Consider the following 23,495-nt stretch of genomic DNA (forward strand, 5'->3'; position numbering starts at 1 on the left):
GCTCGGGCAGAGCAGGCACCCTTCTCGCCTCTGCAGCGATGTCGCCGGCAGCGGTAGAAGCCGGGCCCGCACGACTCGTTCGGTCCGCCCAGAAGGACGAGCTCTATCGAGGGGCGCTGAGGAGCGGGGCTGGGGCTGCTTTGGGGGGCCTGGCAGGTGAGGAGCCGTCATCACCCCGGTCAGAATTGCATCCTCTGAACCGCTTTGCAAGACAAGAAGCCCATATCCCGGATCTTTTCTTTCTTTCTTTCTTTCTTTCTTTCTTTCTTCTTTCTTTCTTTGCGTTTTATATCCCACTTTTCCCACCAAGGAGCACGGTTCTCACTCTCCCCATTTTGTCTTCACAACCCTGTGAGGTAGGTTAGGCTGAGAGGCAGTGACTGGCCCCAAGGTCACCCAGTGAGCTTCATTGGCTAAGGGGGCGGGATTCGAACCCTGGTCTCCCAGGTCCGAGTCCGAAACCCAAGCCACACTGGATGCAGTATCTGAGCCATTTGTGTGTGTGAGAGAGGGGTGGGGGTGGGGGATGAACCTGGAAATGTAAAAAGCAGCTTTATATCAGGTGCGGGTATTGGCCCATCTAGCCCAGCATTATTAGTTGTGGCTCTCCATAGCTCTCCTGGGCTGAGATCACCGCAGGTAAGAACTGACACTCCTTTCACCAATGGCAGAAGAAGACATCTTTGGTGAAGGCGCCAGAGGATTCATTGGCAGAGTGCCTCAGCTTGCGTAACACAATGCCTGGTTTAACTGTCGAACTCGCTCCTGCAGGAGGCAGTGATGGCCACCAGCCTGGATGGCTTTAAAAAGGAATAGGCAAATTCATGGAGGAGAAGGCTATATGAAGGAAACTGGTCATAATGGCTGCCTCTACAGTCTAAGGCAGTAATGTGTCTGAATACCAGCTGCTGGCAATTACAGGAAGGAATTGTGCCCAGGTCCCGCTTGCAGGTTTGCCACTGAGGTATCTGGTGGCCATTCTGAGAATGGGATCCTGGACTAGATGAGCCATTGACCTGATTTAGCAGGCTCTTCTGTTCTTTCGATGGATAAAGGCGATTGAGATGAGAGAGGACTGTATCAATAGTCTGTGATCTGAAAATTGCAAACATCTTTGCTTATCCTGCAACCATTGAGTTGCAGTGCTTATCTTGCATACAGTCTAGCTTGAATTGTTAATTATCCTTGCTTCTTGCATTGCCAGTGTATGTGCCTGTGGATTACACTTCATGCATCTGTTTACTCCACAAAAGCTTATTCCATAATGTTCTACCTCTCTAAAAGTTGTATCTGCACAAAAGACGCTAGTTACTTTGTAAATCTCTTCTAAATTTTATAACTTTTGTAATGTTTTATTATTTGACCTATGAAAATGGTGTAATTTCTTTTTCAACTTGTATTGAAGTCAAATTATTTGGCAGGGCATCTCTTCACTTTGTTCTCTAACATTGTCATTTACTCTGGCTCTCTAGGTGCTAGAATTTGGTTGGAGTGGCAGAAGGAAATTGAGCTGTTTGCTGATATAGCATATTTCACACTCACAACCCTTTCAGGTATTTCACCCCCTAAATTGTTCTGTACTTGGTGCTCTGACTAAATGTGCTGCTATTTTATGCTTAACATTAAACTGATCAGATTTTCAGGATTGCCATCTGTTGTTTTTTTTAAAATATTCTTTAGGTTACCAAACGCTTGGTGAAGAATATGTCAATATTATCCAAGTGGACCCATCGCGAAAGAGAGTTCCTTCAGTATTTCGACGGGCTGTCCTGATTTCTTTGCACACTGTCTTCCCTTACTTGTTAGACAAAGGATTAGTACACCTGGAACATGAACTTCAGACAGAACCCGATGAGATGAGGACTTTGCAAAGCAGACATTTGCGTGGATTGTGGGGAAGGACTTTCTTGTGGCGTTGGTTACAGAAATGGCTTGGCGGATTAACAGAGCAGCAGAGGAAGATGCTCTGTCAGGTTGTCCATTTTCTCAGGCAAGGCATTCCACTCCTTCGTAGGCTGCACCTGGCCATCTTCTATATGAATGGCATTTTCTACCACCTATCTAAAAGGATGGCAGGGATCACATATGTAAGTAGAAAGTATTTGATAGCCCTTTGATGTTCTGTGTGCAATACACTAAAATCCCATATTTTGGCACTGTTTACTGTGGGCAGGTCTCACTTCCATCCCTGGCATTGGGACAGGGGTGGAGAATAGCAAACTGAACCAAGGTGTATATCCAATGCTGGTCATTCCCAAAGTATACGTACTGAGATTAAGGGACCCAAGTTAGTTATAGTCAGTAATTTCAGATGGGTCTTCCCTGCATAGGACTTGGTCTGATCTGATAGAACCTTAAGTTTGGGCTGCCATCCAGTTTCTGTCTCTCAGCACCCTGAGTTTCTGTTTCTTGTTAACACTGCCACATGTACAACAGGAAAATAATGAAGACTAGGAATCCACTCTACCCCTAAATATCTATGGTGCCATATTACTTATTTGTATGGATCCCCTCCTTGTGGTCAATTTGGAATCGTATGTATTGCCATAGCTCAGCTGCTTGACTACAACTCCCTGTCATCCCTGACCACTGGCCATGCTTGCTGGGGCTGATGAGAGATGGGAGTTCAACATCTGGAGAGTCATAGGTTCCCACTGCTGTTCTAGAGGAGGGCTACTGTCACCAATACCAGCATGGTATTCTGTTCTGTAGTGGTTAAGAGCGGTAGTCTCGTAATCTGGGGAACTGGGTTCGCGTCTCCGCTCCTCCACATGCAGCTGCTGGGTGACCTCGGGCCAGTCACACTTCTTTGAAGTCTCTCAGCCCCACTCACCTCACATAGTGTTTGTTGTGGGGGAGGAAGGGAAAGGAGAATGTTAGCCGCTTTGAGACTCCTTAAAGGGAGTGAAAGGCGGGATATCAAATCCACACTCCTCCTCCTCCTCCTCTTCCTCTTCTTCTTCTTCTTCTGTATGCAGTTCAAGATTCAAAAGTCAAGTGGGCTGGTTTCCATTCTTTCTAAACAAAATCTGTACTTTAACACTGCAGTTCTCTAGGTTCCTTCACAGATCACACAAAATGCATCAATATCAAGTGGTGTTTTTGTGTTTCCCACCCCCCCCCCCCACCCCCAGCTGCGCTATGCAGGATTAGATGGAGACAACCAGCATGTTCGATCAAGTTACAGGCTTCTTGGGATCCTTTCAGTGCTGCACCTGGCACTAACAGTTGGTGTCCATGCATACAGCTTCCAACAGAGGCAGAGGGCAAGACAAGAATGGAAGGTGCACCGTAACCTCTCCTACCCAAGGTATGCTAGTGGCACTTCGCTTACCAGATGCGTACAGGGGGTGGAGTAGATCCCTGGGAGCCTCAAGCCTGGGGTTCAAATATTCAGGCCCCTCTCTGGCCGTCAAAATTGTGCCCAGGCTACAGCCTTCACTGGTGCTGCTTTGCACCGTGTTTATGTATTTGTTCACACATCTTTGCCTGTGTCCCTGTGCACCACTGGCCCACAGCCCTTGGAAAGTAGCCTTGAAGGGAACGCGGCCTGCAGGATGAAAAAGGTTCCTGCCAGTGTTCTTGAACTATGTAGTATTATTAGCTGGAATGAAGGGTGGGGGCACATGCAGTGGCATCTGAGCTGTGTTCGAAAACCTAGATTAACTTAATATTGTGCTTGACAATCAACAGGTGTTAAGAATGGCTAAAACTGTGTCCTGGCATCAAAACTGGGTAACCAACTCAGTGTGTAATTGGTCTGGTTAAAATGAATTGTGTAATTTGAATGGGTTGGTTATATTGTGTTTGCAGACATTGGGCTTTCAGTACACGGAACTCTCGGTACGTAAATGGCAGAGGGTGATATATTGGGAAAAGAAGGAAAAAGGAGAACCAAAAAAACCAAGAACAGTATGCCTACCCCTACCTTAGAGAAATAGCTCTTGTTGGGTGTCTTCGCATCTTGTTGGAACTTGCTAAGTAACTTTGAAGATCATTTCCCCACACCTTTATTTTTAGGCAGAAAGCAGTACTACCCAGGAACAGCAGTCATAAGTATGAGGGCTAGGAGTGTAATATTTTTAAAAAATGGGTGCAAACGTTTACTCAAGAGTAGATGACCTGAAATAGACCCATGTTAGTAACGTCACTTTCTTTCATGTCTACTCTGAGTAGGACTAGCATTGGCTATAACCCTGTTACAAAGCTAAGTTTCTCCTGATGGCGTCATATGCTAGAACCTTGGCAGCAGAAGCATCATCTCCCTTGGGACATTAACCTGAAGAGCACTTGTGCCTGACTTTGTCCTCTCTCAGAACCCAGCCTGAGGAGAAGTTCCTCGGCCGAAGCTCTCGCTGCATTCTGTGCTTAGAAGAACGCCGCCATGCTACAGCCACTCCGTGTGGACACCTCTTCTGCTGGGAATGCATCACTGAGTGGTGCAACACCAAGGTAAACACAGACCCCCTCCTAGGATGCTGAACTCTTAAAACAAAAGCCAAGTCCTGTCAGGTTTCCTTTTCGCAGTGGAAATGAGAGCTGTAGGAAAAGAGAAGCTGAAGAAGTAGGTTCCCTGAAATAGCTCCTTGGTTTCATTCTTCTCGATGTCTTACCAAAGGAGGAAACTACATGTGATTTGAGTTCTCAACTTTCAATTCTAGCAGGTGCCGATATGCACTTGCATTCTCTGAGTCTAGTTGATAATCTGTTAAGACAATTCCTTAATTCGGGGACGAGGAGCCTGATGTCTTCCAGATGTTGTTGGGAGTCCAGCAGCCCCAGCCAACATGGCCAATAGTCAGGGATAATGGGAGCTACAGTTCAACAGTTGGACTCAAAATGACTAGACTGAGGGTTAGTTCCTATTAGTTTTTAAGAACTGGTTTACTGTTGTAGAATTGACTCTAGCACCTCAAACTCTTCATTGATATCACATTGCAATGAAGGGCAGGTTAGAAATGTTTTAAATAGCAGCTCTAGATACCACAGCAGGTAGCTTTTCTGCACTTCCACAGCATCTACACAATCCTGTCTATAAATATAGCTGTATGCCTGTAAGAGTTCTACATACCATCAAAAGCCCCTGGTACTGAGGGAAGGCCCATGGTTCCATTTGTAGAGAACTTAGGGTGTGCAAACGGGTAACTGTCAGAAAAAGCTAGCTGGAAAAAGACTTACAAACTGGTTACTGGGAGATGTTTGTTTAGTTAAGATACTTATTTTTCCTCTCCTGCAGGCTGAGTGCCCACTGTGCAGAGAGAAATTCCATCCGCAGAAGCTGATTTATCTGCAACACTATCGATAACAGCCACCTGTGCGGTTGTTAGATTGCAAAGTGTTAGGAACCAACGAAAATACTACAGCTTTTGACCAAGTGTAAGACTTTATTTTGATATTATGATATTAAATTGCTGTGATAAAACTGAGCAGCTTAACACTTGAGTTGCACTGCCTGTACAAGGAGATACGAACTTGTCATCTTACAAAACAAACTTCTGGTGTTGCTCCTTTTTCTTTGTAGAACAAAGCACACAAATTACCTAAATTCTGGTATAACCCTTTTAAGCGTTGGCAGGCATCTGCTATACCTACCAGTAGTGTTCTCATGACACTGTAACTCGTTGACATTGATGAAGCTGAATGTTGGGGGGTTTGGGATAAAAGAAAGTACTTCTTCACACAGCACAAAGTTAAAACTTTGGAATTTGCTCCCAAAAGAGGCAGTGATGGCCAGCAATTTGTGTCGCTTTAAAAAAGAATTAAGACAAATCCATGGGGGATAAGGCTATCAATGGCTACTAGCCACAATGCTTATATTCTGCCTCTGTGAGTGGAGGCTGTATGTTTCTCAATACTGGAAAATGGAGGGGAGCGTGCAATTGCCTTCAGGTCCTGCTTACAGGCCTCCCAGAGGCATCTGCTTGGCCACTGAGAGCAGAATGCTGGACTTGATGGGTCTATGACCTGATTCAGCTGGGCTATTCTTATGGGAAACTACATTCTCTGAGAGGTAGTAGCTTAATGAGAACATTTTACCATTCCAAAAGATACTAGGGCATGCATATGGAAATTAATTTTGAGTTTGTGTGCTGCTAAAATCCCCTATGCCTAATAAACTATAGCTGTTGGTTAGTTTTTTTAAAATATAAAGCTGAAGTTCTAAGTTGGAATGAGTGCCCTACAGTGCAGCGACTGTCAGAAATTCAGTTTGGCAAAGATTGGGGTAATCTTGTACGGTGGGTACATAAGGCAAAGGTAGCCAATAGGGTGCCTCTACCGGCTGTTGCTGGACCATCTCCCATCAGGCCTGGCATGCATGGCTAATAGTTGGAGAGGAAGGGAGTTGTGGACCAACACCACCTGTAGGACTACTGGTTTGCCACCCTTAGCAGAAGGAATATACAGTAGAAGCTGCACCACCTGCAGCCAACAGCTAGAGCTAGTGTGAACACGTTTCCACATAGGGGAGGGTATTTGTGTCTGCCCTTCTACATTGTGACGTTTTAGTCCTAGAGTAATGCAGCTGTCTGATACAGAAGAGAGCATGAATTAACCTCTGACAAATTTACTTAAGTCTACTTTTCTAGCTACTGCCCCAGCTCCATGCCATTTTATTAGCACATATACTAACAGATATTAAAGCCCAATTGATATCACTGGAACTTGCTTCTATGCACAGTGGTAAGGACCACGATTATTCATTGCAATTTTCTTCTGTAATACCTCTGGTCCCTTGTACAATATTTTTCATAGTGTTGTTTAGAAATGTAAACAGATCCCCCTATGACTGACTTCTAAGAACGTTGGGTGTGGGGGCAACACACATTTTTTCCATACTGCTGAAAGTGGGGCGATTCAATTCACATGGCACAGGATATTTTACACTTATCACAAGTCCGCCCAATACAGAGTGAAAATTTCCTTTTAGACTGCATCATGAGCAGCTATGGTTTGCACAGTAAAGCAAAGGACTGTTTTCGAACAGCTAGGGTTCAAATACATTATTCCAAAATACTTAAATAGAATGGGTTGCATCCAATGTTAATGCTACTCTGAGTAGACCCACTGAAATTAGTAGACCTAAGTTACACACACCCATTATTTTAAAGGATAATGTTCTACATAGTACTTTGGATACAACACAATGTTTAGAGGAAAAGGAATAAATGTTAACACTTAGTACCTTACGTTGGTTGTTATAAAGACTACTGAACCCAAGAAAGGGACATTGTCTTTTAATAAAGTTTGGAATTTTAAAAAGTCACTTAATAAAATTGTTTATAGCTGTATCACATTGAAAAAGTTTTACATGCAGATCATTTATTTCTATATTTTTCTCCATAGAAAATTAAAAGCTGTGTTAAAACCCACAAAGTCTCGGTCTGCCATGGCCGGTGTAGGTGTACCTTGGAGAGGGCTACATGAAGCAAACTTAAAAAGTTTTTTTTAAGTATCAGCTAAAACGTGTCAAAATACTCTCCACATAATATTTTTTTTATAAATTTAATTCCAGACCTCCAGCAAACCCTGGCCCCCAAAAACATGATTGTTAAGAATAATAGTGAGCCATTATGAAAGAGCCAAAAAGAAATCAGCCTTTCCACCATAAAAGCTAAATCAATTAATTCCTTTTCCACTTTGAAAATAAAAAAACTCAGGGTAGGCTTATTTCAAAGTTCACAAGTTTCCCTCTTAAGTAATATCACCAGAGGTCCTGCAAACAGCCTGTTAGTCAAAACCTGGGACATTACAAAGCAGAAAACATTATCACTGTGTCTCATCTTCCTCTGTAGATGCACAAAGCATTTCAACAATGTACCAGGATGCATTCTGGACTAGATCAACACAAAGGACCCAAAAATAAATAAATACAGTTGTGGGAACTCCCCTGTTCCACACTAGGCTATACTTTTGTGAGGAGGGGGCTTGAAATGAATGTTCTACCTTCTCTTATTACTCTGTCTTGCTAAATGTGCACCAGAAACTTGCGAAATTGCCACTCAAATCCTGCACTTCCAAGGAGCTGAAACCAGTAGCATGTACTTCCCATGAGATGTTTTGAGAACATGGGATGACTCCTGTTGTGCAACAACAGAAGGGGGGGGGGCAGAAGCAGCCCTTGGACATAACTTATATTCAAAGAATAACAAGATGATATGGCTGATATTCTCTTGCTGGGGGAGGTGGGGAGCCTGACGCTCAATAAACTGCAGGGGGCGAGGGGAGAAATACAACTTCTTAGTCCCCACCCTCGTTATTTCTGATGACTTGGTATGAAGGAAAGAGGCATCATTACAATGGCTCAAAACTGGACTTTTAATTGTAATGAAGGGAGTTGGTCAGCAGGCTCAGCATAATTTCTAGCTAGCAAAGGTCTTCCCCACATCTTCCTTCCCTTTGTATTTCCTCTTGCCGTGTGTGAAGGGTATATATCGATATTTTATCATATGCTGCAACAAAAGGGAAAGAAAAACAAGGCTTTTAGAGCACACCCGCGGCACTCCCCTCCCTCTGCTCACTCCGCCTTAAACACCTGAATGTGCTCATGTGTTTGAACAGCAGTGGCTATCTGTTTTGGAGGAATTTAGGGCCGTGGACAACACTTTGTGGGCCACATAGCAAAGTGGGTGTGACCAAAGAACAGTGGGTTCTACCAATGCCAGTCTTACCTAAAGTAGATCCATTGAAGCTAATGGACATGACTAACTTAGGTTCATTAATTTCAATGGCTCTACTCTTAAAGGGTAAAGGGACCCCTGACCATTAGGTCCAGTCGTGGCCGATTCTGGGGTTGCAGCGCTCATCTCACTTTATTGGCCAAGGGAGCCAGCATACAGCTTCCAGGTGATGTGGCCAGCATGACTAAGCCGCTTCTGGCGAACCAGAGCAGCACACAGAAACGCCGTTTACCTTCCCGCCAGAGCAATACCTATTTATCTACTTGCACTTTGACGTGCTTTTGAACTGCTAGGTTGGCAGGAGCTGGGACCGAGCAACAGGAGCTCACCCCGTCGTGGGGATTCGAACCGCCAACCTTCTGATCAGCAAGCCCTAGGTTCTGTGGTTTAGCCCACAGCGCCACCCGTGTCCCATTGGCTCTAATCTTAGTAATACTTAATTGGATACAACCCACTTATTTTTTTAAAAAAATTAAGGCCTGGGGGGGGGGGACATCACTATCAATATGGGGAGCCTATGGGAGCAATTAGCATTTTCTTTTAAAAGCTGGATGTCCACTAAAATGTTTTTTGAGTTCAAGTATCACAGCAGGGGATCCAAAGGAGAAGTCATTTTTTTCTTTTAAAAAAATGATGCTTTTGGAAGGAGGTCACATTGGAAACAGCCACAGACTACCCTCATCAGTGTTAGACAAAGCCTCAAACTCTACTCCAACTATGGGGGGTCTTTCAAAAAAACCCACCACCACTAGCAATTTTTGAGCTACAACATAGCCAGTGATATTGCCATTATGTTGGGGCAATCCCTCTCTCTCATGTTTAGGAGAATCCACAACCTGGAAAAAAGAACAACTTAGTTAGATTCTTACCTTGATTTGCCTTTTCATTGTGATGCAGAAAAGCATAATGAAGTACATCACAAGAATTGGCCAAAAAACTGGAACATTGAAAGCCTCAAAGAATGTACATGTCATTGCGACAAGGATGCCTTTAGTAGCAGAGTGCCTTGGAAGGAAAAGATAGTTGCAGTTAGGTTGATTGTGTACTAAAATTCTTTTAAGGACATTAATGCCCAATTCACATACCATTCCTGATCTCCAGCATTCTCCCCTCCACTTCCTGGTTTTCCCCGACCAGAGTTTGCTGTGACACCTGAATCTGCAACTCATGGTTAGTGCTAACGTCTGGATCAGAGTCTGCAAAAAGAGGCTTCTGATCATCCTTGGAAATCAAGGCTCTAATGATACTTTGCTGATCCACAGCAAATAATGGTTACAGAAAACCATGAAGCCGAGGGAGAAACTTGCCTAGGAGAGGAGTGGCAAGGAGGACCAAGCCCACAGCAACATTCCTGACACCCAAGCCATAAAATACTGTTTCCACCTATTCCTCAGCTTTGCTATCCTGCACTTCACAGCAGAAGGTTCTCTTTTGACGCCTTAAGAGGCAGAAAAGAAGATTATATCACTTCCACAGAGGGACCAGCTGTCTTTGGACCCTTCTTGTAGCTGTCACCTAGCAGTAGCCATTTCATCAGGCTAGCTGAACTGTTTCCATTTCAGCTGGTCTAACCTAGGTTTAGTACCCGAGTTTGCAGCTTTTCCTCCCTGCCCCCTTTCCTCCATCCCTCCTTCTGTGATTTAAGTTATGGTTAAGACTAAGGCTCAATGCAATACTGATGGATATTTGGACTTGTGACGCCTGAGTTGAGCCTTCAAATCAAGCATACCTATTATGTGGAAGAGGTGGCTCATACTGAAAAGGAACTAGAAGGCCAGAGATTTGGGGGAGATGGCAACTGAGTGACTGTTAGGTAGGCACTGTAAGCAAGGAGGCACAAGCTTGAGGCCAAAGAGAGGCCATGCCTATGAGAGGCAGGAAAACAGGAAAGACAAAGGGTCAGGGACTTGAATCCTTTTGCATTGCTATTACCACGTACTCACCAGAATTTGAACTCTGGCAGCCTTCGAATGAAGGGCCGAAACTCCTCATTTTGTTTTGTAGGTAATGAAGGACCCTCATCTGAGAAGAGGAGGAAATGCAAAGTCTTAGGAACTGCTTTCTTCTGCATTTAACTCTTGCAGGTTCAACCCTTGGCATGCCCAGTTAACAAAGGTCAGTAGCAGATGTTTGGAGAGGCCTCTGCCAGAGACCTTGGACCAGTGCTGCCAAGCAGGTTGGACAATACTGAGCTCAATGGACAGCCTTATCTGATGTAAGGAGGCTCCCTCTGTTACTACTACCATACTTAGAGCAGGTATGAATGACTGTGCTAGAGACAAATCACCCACTAAAGTGTACAAGGAAACAAAAAATTATTAACAGGTGATCAAAGGGCTGTTACGTGCAAGAGAAATTGCAGCACAGATCTCCACAAAGTATGAAACGTGAAAGCAATGTCATTCCAGTCTCAACTGGAGGGGAGGTATTTCAATCCACAGGGAAGTGACGGAAGTAATACAAAATCAGGAATTCTAACTCTGGCTCTGTCAAAACTCTGTCAGCATTTCTAATACATCATTTATATGTTTATCCTAGGATCTAAAAATGAAATCACTCAACTCCTAGAAGGTCTCATATTCAGTTATGTGCCATGCAATCCACAGGATGTGACTAGCACTGGTTGAACTCTTACATTCAAACCTTACAGGAGTCAGTTGTTCTTGGTATGAAAATTCACACAGGGCCACAAGCAAACATAGTGTTATAACACTACAAAAAACACAGTTTTCTGTGGGGATAATTGGGAGTCTGGTCACTCAATAAAGTTGATAAGTGGTTGGCACTCCACACTAAAGTCCAGCACTCTTTGCACCCACAGATAGCAGGTGCAACTTAAAACATACTAAGCTGTGCCTAAGTCCCAAATATGTTCTAGGGTGGTTGTTGTTGTTTTTGTTTGTGTACACATACCAGATTTAGCATCCTTTTCTCATAGTGGACAAGCAGAAACCTCCAAGCCTCTCTATCTGATTCTCAGGACTCTCCCCAGCTACATCGCTCACCAGCCCTGCTTTGTACACACACCCTGCCCGCCTTGTGTGTTTTTGCCAGATTGGAATGTGTCCTTGAAGCCTTCTGATGCTTCATTCTTGCCTGGATGAAGCATAAATAATGCAATGTGAGTGTGTACAGAAACTAGCCTGTTATGGAAAAGGTGAAATAGACATTTGTTGCTCTCTCCACTTTTGCCTATGGCCCTGCCCAGCACTGGCATGTGGTCCTCAGGCTGAAAAGGCTTCCCCACATCTGATATATAACAAGTTCATGCAACAACCAACACCCATGCAAGAGAAAAGCAGGGCTAGTGATGTTCTTTATATACCTGAGTCCTCCATTAGAGAGGGATCTACCTTTGGCGACAAGAAAGCTATGAAAAGGTTTAGGTGGTAGATGCCCAAGGCATATGTCACGATGTACCAACCCTAGGAAGGGGAAGGAAGAAGAAAATGTCAAATGAGGACATGGCTCTAAGTACAGAAACACACCTACCTACACAAAACTGCTTGCACACAATCTGCAGTATCTGACTGTATGAGGGGGTTGTTGGGGGTAGCCAACATAGTGCTCCCCAAATATTGTCAACTATAACCCTTATCAGCCCCAGCCAGCATGATGGGGGCTGTAGTCCAAAAAATCGGGGGGGGGGGGACCATGTTGGCTAGTCTGAAATGGTAGGGCTCAACAATATATAGTAAACGAATAATGTTAATCAGATCCAGAGCAAACGAGGATTGGGGAATCTGTCTGTCCATCCCCCTGATGCTGTTCCCACCACACCCAGTAAACATGACCAGTGATCAAAGGTGTTTGAAGCTGCTGTTTGATTTCCCTATCCCTGACCTAAATCAACTAGAAGCAAGGAATAAAGCATACTAAGAGGCAAACAGCATGAGGGCAAAAGGGAAATAAGGAGAGATAAAAGAGAAGCAGGATATTTAGGGGGGTGGCAGAGATCTTAATATAGGAGCAAATAAAGATGCAAGTGTGTGGGGAACGAATGTAATGAACAAGCACACCCCGAGCCTGAAGATTTCCCAATGCAGATGCATCTTAAGGCTAAAATGGAGGTGCTCAAAAGCAATCCAAACAGAAATCTGCTATTCTCCTATGGTGCTTGTTCCTCCACTTTGTTACAGTCGGATGAATTTATTTTTCCCTGCAGCTTAGAGGTTTTAATCTAAACAAGGGCAAGCAGACAAACAGGGACACTGCTAAAATAAGTAATCAGAAGGTGGGGTGGGAGGGTGGCAGGAGGCCAGCTTCTCAAAATACTCTGAAATGATTCCAAGGTTCCAGCTCATAAGGTGATTTTTCAATTGGCATAAATACAGATAACAATGGAACAATCAACTGGTGTAAATTTACCTACGGAGTTTGATGGCACTTGCTCCCAGGTGCATATACTGTTGCAGTAATCTGGTCCTCCAGATGTTGTTGAACTCCACCTCCCATCAACCCTCGTTAAAGTGGTCGATGCTAAGAGATGATGGGAACTGCAATCCAGCAACATCTGGAAAGCCACAGGTTCTCCAGCCCTGAAGAAAACCCTTAACACTGGTTGTACCCAAACAGACACAAAAACAGAATCACAGAAGTGCTTTCAGATTACCATTCTTTCCTTGCACAAAACTAACAGGTTTATTATGTTCATTATTTATCATGATAAGATACTGCTTCAATAATCAGTACAGTACTATTATCTTCTGAATCAAATATTTTTCAATGCTACTCATATTAGTTCTGTGACATTTGTGCAGACAATTATCTTGCATATCACATGTATCTCTCGTTAAAGGTATGTAAAGGAAGTAAAACCTGTTGCTTCCATCAAACATAAATATCTTTGAACCAACAATAAACAGAGTGATTCCACACACATGCATCAGGATCCGCAAGTGGTGTTCAGTCCTCTTACCTGCAGTAGATAAACTCTTATCATGTAGATAAAACTTAAACCCAGCGTTGCAACCCATCGCACTGCAGTATAAGGAGTAGATTTGTCTAACCAGGACTGATAAATCTAGAAAAAAATGCAGTATTAAGATATTCATCAAGTTGCTAATAATAACAGAATATCATCACCTGCCAAAAGACTGCAAGCTATTACAACAGCATTGTATAGCTAACAATTGCAGCAGCGATCCTGTATACTGTTTAGGGAAGTTTTTAATGTTTGATGTTTTATCGTGTTTTTAATATTCTGTTCGGAGCCGCCCAGAATGTCTGGGGGAATGTAGCCAGATGGGTGGGGTATATTTATTATTATTATTATTATTACTACTACTACTACTACTACTACTACTACTACTACTACTACAGTACAGTGCACACTGGAGTTTTGGGGGCCCTGCTCCCATCAGCATTGTCAATGCTCAGGGATGATGGGAGCTATAGCCCAACAATGGGAGCTGTAGCCCTGCACACGTTTCACACATGGTCGTCTCATTGAGTTCAACAGGACTCAAAAATACAGAACTATCTTCAGGAGTGACTGCATGGTGAGTGCAATCTTGAATGTACACACAGTGCAATTTGAGTGCTCCCAGTCAAGAGTTCCCCAGATACCTGGTGCCTCTTCCACCACTCCTATGGGCAAGTAGAAGGTGACAGATCTGGCTGCAGTTCCTTTCTGTAAGTTGCAGCTTTAAACTACCCTGAGTGATAACTCCTTTGATTTTATTTATGCATCTCTCAGCCCCTGATGTGAAACTAACCTGTCCAAGTCTTGTGAAAAATCTAAAGACCACTGAAGGTTTGCCATGAATGGACTCGCCAGTACTGTCCCCTTCTGACATTGTTGCTGTGGAAACAAAAGAAAGAACATTAACGTAACTGAGCTTTGGCATAATACTCTTGTACCAAAAGGAAGGACTTCTTCATGCAGTGTATAGTTATTAAACTATGGAGTTTGCTCCCAGAAAGGGCAGTAATGGTCACCTACTTGGTTGACTGAAAAAAAGGATTGGACAAATTCGTGGAGGAAAAGGCTATCAGTAGCTACAAGTCACAATGGCTAAGCTCTGCCTCCATGGTTGGAGGCAGTAATATTTCTGAATACCAGCTGCTGGAAGCCACAGGAGGGGAGAGTGCTCTTAGGTCCTGCTTGCCAGTTTCTGACAGGCACTGTGAGAACAGGCTGCTGGACTAGTGCCATCTAGGATTTTCTTACGTTCCTCCACATCTTCATCCTCCCAACAACCCTGTGCAGTAGATTAGACTGAGATAGACTGTGACTGGTCCAAGGTCACCCACTGAGTTTGATGGCTAAGTGAGGATTTGAACCCTGGTCTCCCAAGGTCCTCGTCTCCCACTACACTACACCTGAATTTGTTTAATCCCCTTCTATTATTATTATTAAATTTGTGTACCACTCTTTATCTGAAGATCTCAGGGTAGTTCACATCATAAAAATGCAAAATAAAAACAAAACACGGTGGCTCTGCAGTCTGATGTACCACGTTCTGCCTGCCATTTCAAATGCAGAGTTCCACTTTCATTGAAAAGGGGAGGAAAGATACCCAAATATGAAATCTCTGCCTGGCTTTCATCTCCTGTTCACAACTCAGCACAATTTTGTGACACGGAGTAAGCATGTGAGCAAAATGCAGACCCATTGGTTCTCTGACGGAAGGGGGAACAGCACTTTGTGCAATTCTAAGTATCTCCACAGTAGCTGCTGTGCCACATCATCAAAAGGATCACTTGGTACAACTTCCTGGTTGGCCATTTCTACGGGAGGCGGGGCTATGCTCCTCTAAGCAAGAGTGCAATTCTACTCCCAGAGCTACAGAGCAGGAGCATACAGCCACAGCATTAAATGCTTACAGAAGGAGGAAACGGGATCAGAAAAAGAAAGAAGAGATGCCATGAAAAAAAGCATCTCTCACAACAAAGGAATTGGGAGAGGTTGGCCTAAAGATAAGCAAGTAGTTAATCATTTCACCATATTAACAAGGCAATTCACAAACACTTCAAGTTGCACAGTTCTACTGAAGATACAAGGATCATAATATACTCTTAGAGCTAATGAGACTGTTTCCCAAGCTTAAGTGCTATGGAGCGGGTGGGGTTACTTAAGAGGTTGCAACTATGACTCCCAAGCCCCTCTACCCCAATTAGGCGTTTAAAAAACCTGAATAATAGACACAAGCTTTTCTTTTTTTAAAATCCAATTGCTGTGGGGGGTGTGGAGAGGTTGGGTGCCCCTAAGGCACATCTGGCTTGCAGGCTGGGGCTTCCCTACCCATGTGGCAGAGCAGGGGCTGACCAACATGACCAAAAATAAAACCACCCCAGCTGCTCAACATGTCATATGCATATTACGTGATTTTAATAGAATTTAGACACTACCATTCAACACAAATATTTTCAGGGTGGTTTAAAACAATAATAGGCAGAAGAATAAAATATGCAGTAAAACAACAAATGAAACAAAGCAGGGGGGAAAGGGGAAGGGTATAGCACAGGTTAAACTGAGGGCTTAAAAGCCCAGGAAAATATTACAAAGGTCTTTAGATCTGCTGCCAGATCTATGGGTTCCGGAACCAACTACTGGGTTGCAGCCTAACCTAAGGTGGGTCACAACAACAGTATTGCCGCCATAAAAATACATGGTAAAAAAATTATGAAGTGGGTCCGCAAATTCATGTTTGAGTTAAAAGTGGGTCCCAGATCTGAAACGATTTATGACTACAGAGCTGTTATTATTGGGGTTATTAATTAAATGTTTATACCACCCTTCATCCAAAGATCACAGGGTGGTTTACAATATAAGAACACAAAAATACATACCATAATAACAAACCGAAACTATACCCCTCCCTGCCCCATTTAAAAGGCCATGGATTATTTAAGTAGCCAAAGGCCTGGGAAAAGAAGAATATTTTTTGCCTAGCAACTAGAGATATGTAACAAAGACACAAGGCAAGCAGCATTCCACAAACATTCCACCTAGAAGGCACCTTCCCCGTAACCACCTTGGTTTCAATGGCAGGAGCTCCAGGGTGTCATGAGGGGAAGCAGCTAGCTAATCACCTTGTTGGGTGGGTCAAATACATTTTCCGTCCTAGATGAAGTTAGTGGAAGGCAAAAGTTAGCTCATATCACTCGTACTATGGCATGCTGAATGAAGCAATCAGGAAACGACTCCGTAGGGATGCAAGGATTGCCCTGCTGGATTAGAGCAAAGGTCCATCTAGTCCTCCAGCACTTTGTTTCCAACAGCACACAGCCATGTGCCTCTCTGGATACGCAGAAGTCGGACACTGTCCTGAAGGCCTAATATTCAGGGCCATACTTCCTCTGTACATGGAAGTATTGCAAATAGGTGCTACAACAAAATGTCAGTGTATCCTCACCTCCTAGCAAAAGTGCTCCTGTTTAAGGTATTGACCACTCAGCCATCTTCTCTAGGAAACTGTAAGCAACAAAGGACTCGCATGGGGCATTCTGCTTCCCCCATACCCAACTTTGTATTTATCTGGGGTCTCCCTTATTTCTCAATGGCCCCCGTTTTAGCTCAAACCCTATCAATACTTACCACCTGACTTCACTATTACAGGATGTGACCTAGGGGCAACCCAAGACATTTTGGCGGATCCCAAAATGGGCCCTCCTTTCCCACCAGGGATGATCTACATCAGGAGCAAGGCAGGAAGAAAGACTGACATCTGGGTCTGCTGGTCCAGTGCATCCCGCCGCCTGAGGCAGTTGCCTCACCTTGGGTAGGCTAGCCCTGGTGTGACCACTAACAGCCACGGAAATACCTATCTCTGATTTCACTGTGCAGTCAGCTATAATAAGCTTTCAACACACAATGCAGCTGGACTGTTTTCGTCCAGCAGGTAAGCCCTAAGTGGTCTGTAAATCACTCCAACTGATCTCCATAATGGAAAAAGGAACTCACCTATTAGCAGACCATTACTCAATGGTAAAGCGCATGATATGTATGCAAATGATCCCCATGAACCCCACTTCACTCCTTGGCATATCCACTTTAAAAATTCTCAGGAAAACAGGGATGAGGGGGACTTCTGCCTGAGATCTTTGAACTGCTTTCAGGGTAGATCAATAATGATCTGACTCAGTAATAAGGTAGTTTCACATGTCTGTGTATCATCTCTGGAGGAAACACTAATTATAATAAGGGTCCCATTCATACTATCAATAAAGCACTCTTACACCATTTAACAGTCATGGCTTCCTGCAAAGAATCCTGAGAACTGTAGCTTTCAGGGTTCCTAACAACTCTCAGCACACTAAACAGCTTCTACAACTCTTTGGGGAAAGTCAGGACTGTTAAAGTGGTATAGGAGTGCTTTAAATGTATGGTTCGGATGCAACCAAGATCTTACCTGATATTAGACTTCTGGATGGCCTGGGAAACAAAGTATCAAGAATCCCAAGTGCCATAAAAGAAAAAAAGTACTGAGAAAAACCATTAAGGGGGAAACTCTATGCCGACAGTTCTAGGATTAAGCCACATTTAACTCAACAGGATTTACTTCTGAGCAGATGGGCATCGGACCAAGGTGTCTGAAGACCAGTATCTCCCAGTAATAACTCTGTCCCTGAGTTTTTAAAAATGAATGAATCCAAAAGTGTTACAAAGGCTACAGTGCTGAAAGCACAAGAGGCCTGTTTCTCTTTCCAGGCAGGCGTCAAGGATCAGATGCCAGCGCCTTTGACACAGCAGTTACCAAACCAAAGTATTGGGGACCAGGGTGAACAGGAAGACCGCAATAGAGTCCACTGCCAAAGTAACCCTCAGAGGGTTTAGATTTATTACATTTGAATAAGCTCTGTGTGGCAGCCCCCAAATAGTGGAATTCCCTCCCCACAGAGGTGTGTCTAGCATCCGCATGCTGACATCACACCTCTTTACTCTAGCCTTTGACACTATATAGATTTGGTATATATCAGGACCCACTGTATTCTTCTGACTGCAAACTGCTTTAACTGATTTTACTATTGCATTTCTATATTTTTGTACTCTGCCCTGGGGCAATTATTGTTCCAAGGCTTGGAAGAAATCCAATAAATAAATAAATAAATAAATGATATAATATTGCTTCCCACTTTTTAAAAAAACGCAAAGCGATTCACAAGCAAGCAAAAAAATATGTACATACAATTTGTTAAAATCCAAAAACATTAAAAACTGAATTCCAAAGGTCTTACTTTGGTATACAATTTTGTTTTGTTCTGTTTTGTTTTCTACACGGGTCCTATTTCTTTTATTTTCTTTTTTGTGTGTTATCTTACCCTGTGCACTTGTAATTATGTAGTTTTTTTGTATTTCAATAAAGAATATAAAATAAAACAAGTATGGGAACAAGATCTCCTGAACATGGGCCAACTAACAGTCACATGCCTTTGTAGGTTGGTTGTCAGATGGTGCCCTGCTATTGGACGTGGGGAGTTTCAGGTGGAAAAAGTACCATGCCACTACTCTGGCTGGCTGTACTACCCCTTAAGCAGGCAGGTTAAGGAGAAACAGTGTGTAAGACCATTACAGAACTGCAGTACTTTTTCCAGCCAAGAGCATTTACTGCTAAGCTATGAGTTCAGGTATTATAATTGCTGTTGCCTGACGGCCATCAGGGGATAAACAAACTGCATGGCAGTTACACTTTCCCTAAACTATCTCTCTTCTGGCCACATAAAACAAACCCATACAACCATTATGGCACCAGCAAATCTGATCATTTCTAGCCTGGGTCCCCCATGGCAAACCAGTTGTGCAAAATGCTCACCCCACCAAAACACAAGAGATTCACTTTGCTGCCAATCATTTTCTCAGAGTGAACTCTGCTCACAGTTCCCTGCTTACACTTTATGAGCCTGGACTAAGCACAAGGAATCTTGCCACAGACACCAAGTCACATAAACAGTGTTTGAAGGAGGCTGCAGTGGCAACAATGATTGTGGGCCAAGGTGTAGAGGACCCTATGAAAGCAACATTTTGTCCACACTTTGAATGATATTGAGCTGGGTTGAGAGAGAGAAGGAGCAGAAACTATATCTGGGATTGCGAGGAGAATTCCCACTAGGGTGAGGTCTTTTTCTTGGAAAAGGAGAATTAATGGGGGCTGCTACTCTTGTCCATAATTCATTTTGGTCCAGATAGACAAGTTTTCACTCCATGTGGGTTATTTTGAGTACAATTGCATAAAGAATAATCCACTGAGAATGCCAGGCTAGCTTTTTAAAGACAAGGGAGGTCCACAAAATACAACCGGGTGTGTCCTGAATTGCTCAATGACAGTATGCCATTCGCTGTCCACACCCGGTAGTCTCATCAACCTGTTCCAGGGGAGGAGGAAAAGATTACAACTGAGCCTCAGTTCCAGGCTGATAGGTTGGCCTTAATCATCTTCATCAAACCAAGGAAGTCTCAACCTACTTGAAAAATAACACCACCTTAAAAATCCAGCTACCCAAAATGGGAGGCTTCAGTACCTCTTGTTTAAATTGTCCACACTTAACATGCAACGGTGTCCCCGCTCCTCTATCCCACATACAAGACGGAAACAAATTGTCTTAATCCCACTGTACATAGTGCAATTGGAAATAATCACCCTTAGCCCAATGACTAAGAGTAGACTAGCATTTGAAGCACACATACCCCAGTTGCTATTATAGGGACAGAGGAATAAACCACCCCAAATAATTATCACCATTTGGGTGGCAGTAAGTACAGTGGTACCTCAGGTTACATATGCTTCAGGTTACAGACGTTTCAGGTTACAGACTCTGCTAACCCAGAAATAGTACCTCGGGTTAAGAACTTTGCTTCAGGATGAGAACAGAAATTGTGTGGCGGCAGCGCAGCAGCAGGCCCCATTAGCTAAAGCGGTGCTTCAGGTTAAGAACAGTTTCAGGTTAAGAACGGACCCCCGGAACGAATTAAGTTCTTAAACCCAGGTGCCACTGTAGTCATATCCCACGCCATACATTTAAAGCACATGACTCTGAATATTTACCCTTACAATTCCCAGCACCCTTATTTATTTTTTATTTATTTTATATATATATTTTTGGAGGGTTGGGAAATCATGTACTCTAAATACACAGAGTAGATTTGACAAGTAAAACCAGAGGCTGTAGATTAAGGAGGAAAGGTATGACTATGGCAAAGTGGGGGAGAAGGAGGAGGAATAAGAGAGGCTAGCATTTGAAAGAAAAAGAAATGTGTCAATGTACAGTATCAAATAAAGAACCCCTCATCACAAGTTGGTTTTGTAGCAGAACAGTGATGTGGGTAAGGGTCCCTCTTAATAACAATAGTTTGACAAGTATCCTCCACCTGCCCCCCCCCCCGTCCCCAACTTGGCATGACAAGGCTGAAAAATCCTCCCCTTAATAATAACTTTGAGATTACCTCTCCAAGCAGCTCCCCAACTTACTAGGGAATTTATTATATGATAATAACTTTTTCACAAGGGCCCCCCTCCCAAGCCACGCCCCAGCTCCCCATAAAGCAAAACCACCCTTTGTAGTAATTTTGCAAGGATCCTCCTCAACCTCTTGGTATGGAGAGGACCCCAAGGCTGAAAATCCTTACATTACATTACAACTCCCCCCCCCCAAACCACTACCCGGTTTGTCAGAGCAAAAAAAAAAAATCCCTTTATGCGTCATTATTTTTATTATTATTTCTCAAGGACCTCCCCCGTGCAGCCCCTAGCTTATCGAGACCAGCCTGAAAAGCCCCGCGTTTAAGATTTGATTTCTCAAGAAGGGCCGCCTCTCCCAGCTCGCCATGGCGGGGACCCCCAAGGCTGAAATTTCGTTATTTTGGAAATGGGGGAGGGGGGAGAGGAAGAAAAAAAATCCCGTTCCTCCTCCCGCGTCAGCCTTGGACCTAGAGAGCCCTCCTCCCACCCTCTCACGGAGGGCCCGGCCTCATCGCCGGGGCAACGGCGGGGCCTCGGGCCTCGCGGGGGTAACTTACAGGCCGCGCCGGGTGTCCCTCCTTCCGCTTCCCGCCCCGCCTGACCAGGCAGAGCCGCTGCCCGCGCCAACCCCTCCTACTCCTCCGCCTCCTCCTCCTCCTGCTGCCGAGATGGCGGCAGCGCGAAGCCGACAGAAGAGCTTCCGCTACCGGGGCGAAGAGGAGGAGGAGGAGGAGGGGGAGATGGCGGGGGCGGAGGGTAGAAGGTCGGCCGCGCAGACCACAGGGATGCTCGCGGCTGCTCACCTGGCGGCCGCGGAGTTCAGTGGGGTTTACTCCTTAAGGAAAAGGCACAGGGGACGCAGCAGCCTCCCGGAGCCCGTTAACGACGAAAGCACGAAAACGCGCATCGCTTCGCTTCACTATTTCCTTTCCTCCAAGGAGCTCAAGGTGGCGCACGGAGTTCCTCTCCTCCTCCTTCTTATTTTAGTCACACAACAACCCCGTGAGGGAGGCTAGGCTGAGAGTGAGTGACCGGGCCCCCAAGGTCACAGCTTCGTGGCTGAGTTGGGAATTTGAACTCTGGCCTCCCTTTACCTTTTTACCCCCCACCCCGCACAGGAGTCCGAGGGGTGGGGGCACAAAATAAAAAAGAAGAATAAAATACAGTGCTTTTTTCAATTAGAATAAGATATTTTATTTGATTATTGATGTAAACCCCCAAAATGTATTTTCTATAATTGGAAGTTTTTACCAATACATTTTATTTATATGCCAGATGCAAATAAAGATTCTTCTTCTCCTGGGATTGCTCTAGTTTCACGCATGGGAAACGTCCGTGTGATTCTGGGAAACCTGATGTTCTTTCAAGGCGAAATAGGAATTTCTGGTATTCCAGTGCTTTATTTTTTTTTGGGGGGGGGAAGGTTGCTGGTACTTGCCCTAAAGTTATTACAGTAAGTGCCACACTTTTAACATCAGGGAGGTGAGTGCCGGTACTGCGTACCCTTGGGTACCCCCATAAAACCCACTGAAAACCTATATTTATACCTACGGGGGGGGGAGCAACAGTACCAAAAGCAATTATTGTGAAAGCAAGAAATTGTTTTTTGGGAGGTGGGGGGATTTTATTCTTGCTCAATGCGCCATATAACTCAAATCCACTCCTGCTCCTCTAGGTCTTATCTACTATGCACGTAGCAACCATTTTGCATGGCAGTTCCACTCCTGGCCCCTGCGTGCAACAGTGAAGCGCACATAAGCCCACTCCACCACGTTTTGTCCTGTTCTGCCCCATTTTGCCCCCACTGTTCCACCCCCTTTTGCACCCATTTCCAGGTTGCCATGATGTGGGCATGAGCAGAGACATGCCAATTGGATGTGCATAAATCAGTTGTTGCCTATACTAAGAGGAAGTGCCCAGAAATTCATAGGTGGGAAAGACAGCAATATTTTAAGAGCTATTTGTGAGCTTCAGCCTGTTGAAGTCACACCAAAGTCATGTTTTGGTCTGCCATTTTGATTCAGTGTGGCAGCTGGCATCCTCACATAGATGAAGGCTGCTGCCCCCCACCTCAGGAACCCTCATGCTGAGTTTGGCAATGATATCACGAGGCATGCAAACCTATCTCCCAAACCATGCGAAATTATGCCGAAGTCCTGTTTCAGTCCACCACCTTGATTCAAAATGGCGACTGTCATCCAAAAGGCAATGAAGTCTGCCACCCCCACTATACGCCTAAAAGCCTATGGTTTGACTCTGTCCTCACACTCAACAGTACTACAACACAAGATACAGTGGTACCTTGGGTTACATACGCTTCAGGTTACAGACTCCACTAACCAAGAAATAGTAAAAGGTAAAGGTACCCCTGCCCGTACGGGCCAGTCGTGTCCGACTCTAGGGTTGTGCGCCCATC

The 23,495-nt window shown here is 44.3% G+C and overlaps 2 protein-coding genes across 4 annotated transcripts; one reads left to right on the forward strand and one right to left on the reverse strand.

Moving 5' to 3' along the window:
• The first annotated feature begins 6 nt into the window (after positions 1–6).
• PEX10 (peroxisomal biogenesis factor 10) lies at positions 7–10,996 on the forward strand. Of its 2 annotated transcripts, XR_014009984.1 has the most exons (7): positions 7–156; positions 1,473–1,553; positions 1,681–2,087; positions 3,135–3,310; positions 4,317–4,452; positions 5,237–5,376; positions 10,763–10,996. XR_014009984.1 is itself a non-coding variant. In XM_081201672.1 (6 exons), exons 1-6 carry the CDS (start codon positions 39–41, stop codon positions 5,303–5,305), a joined length of 987 nt encoding a protein of 328 aa, XP_081057798.1. In that variant the 5' UTR covers positions 7–38; the 3' UTR covers positions 5,306–5,426. The 2 variants fall into 2 exon arrangements, 1 of the variants encoding a protein (XP_081057798.1); XM_081201672.1 differs by lacking the exon at positions 10,763–10,996 and having other exon boundaries at positions 5,237–5,426.
• RER1 (retention in endoplasmic reticulum sorting receptor 1) lies at positions 8,293–21,904 on the reverse strand. 2 transcript variants are annotated; one of them, XM_081201744.1, is made up of 7 exons: positions 21,883–21,904; positions 14,396–14,481; positions 13,597–13,701; positions 12,004–12,103; positions 10,622–10,700; positions 9,548–9,683; positions 8,293–8,450 (listed from the first exon to the last, which is right to left on the reverse strand). In XM_081201744.1, exons 2-7 carry the CDS (start codon positions 14,474–14,476, stop codon positions 8,361–8,363), a joined length of 591 nt encoding a protein of 196 aa, XP_081057870.1. In that variant the 5' UTR covers positions 14,477–14,481; positions 21,883–21,904; the 3' UTR covers positions 8,293–8,360. The 2 variants fall into 2 exon arrangements, with proteins under 2 accessions (XP_081057870.1, XP_081057869.1); XM_081201743.1 differs by lacking the exon at positions 21,883–21,904 and adding an exon at positions 21,637–21,804.
• Positions 21,905–23,495: the final 1,591 nt, after the last annotated feature.

Source organism: Podarcis bocagei, assembly GCF_964188305.1.
Source record: "Podarcis bocagei genome assembly, chromosome: 7".
In the NCBI taxonomy this organism is placed as follows: Eukaryota; Metazoa; Chordata; class Lepidosauria; order Squamata; family Lacertidae; genus Podarcis; species Podarcis bocagei.

Coding starts and splice junctions, on each gene's coding strand:
- RER1 (XM_081201744.1), bottom strand. CDS start 14,476: ATGTCAGAAGGGGACAGTACTGGCGAGTCCATTCATGGCAAACCTTCA. Junction 10,701..12,003: donor CTCTCTAATGGAGGACTCAG/GTATATAAAGAA, acceptor TCCTCTTCTCAG/ATGAGGGTCCTTCATTACCT. Junction 8,451..9,547: donor CAATGAAAAGGCAAATCAAG/GTAAGAATCTAA, acceptor CTTTTGTTGCAG/CATATGATAAAATATCGATA.
- PEX10 (XM_081201672.1), top strand. CDS start 39: ATGTCGCCGGCAGCGGTAGAAGCCGGGCCCGCACGACTCGTTCGGTCC. Junction 157..1,472: donor TGCTTTGGGGGGCCTGGCAG/GTGAGGAGCCGT, acceptor CTGGCTCTCTAG/GTGCTAGAATTTGGTTGGAG. Junction 1,554..1,680: donor CACACTCACAACCCTTTCAG/GTATTTCACCCC, acceptor AATATTCTTTAG/GTTACCAAACGCTTGGTGAA.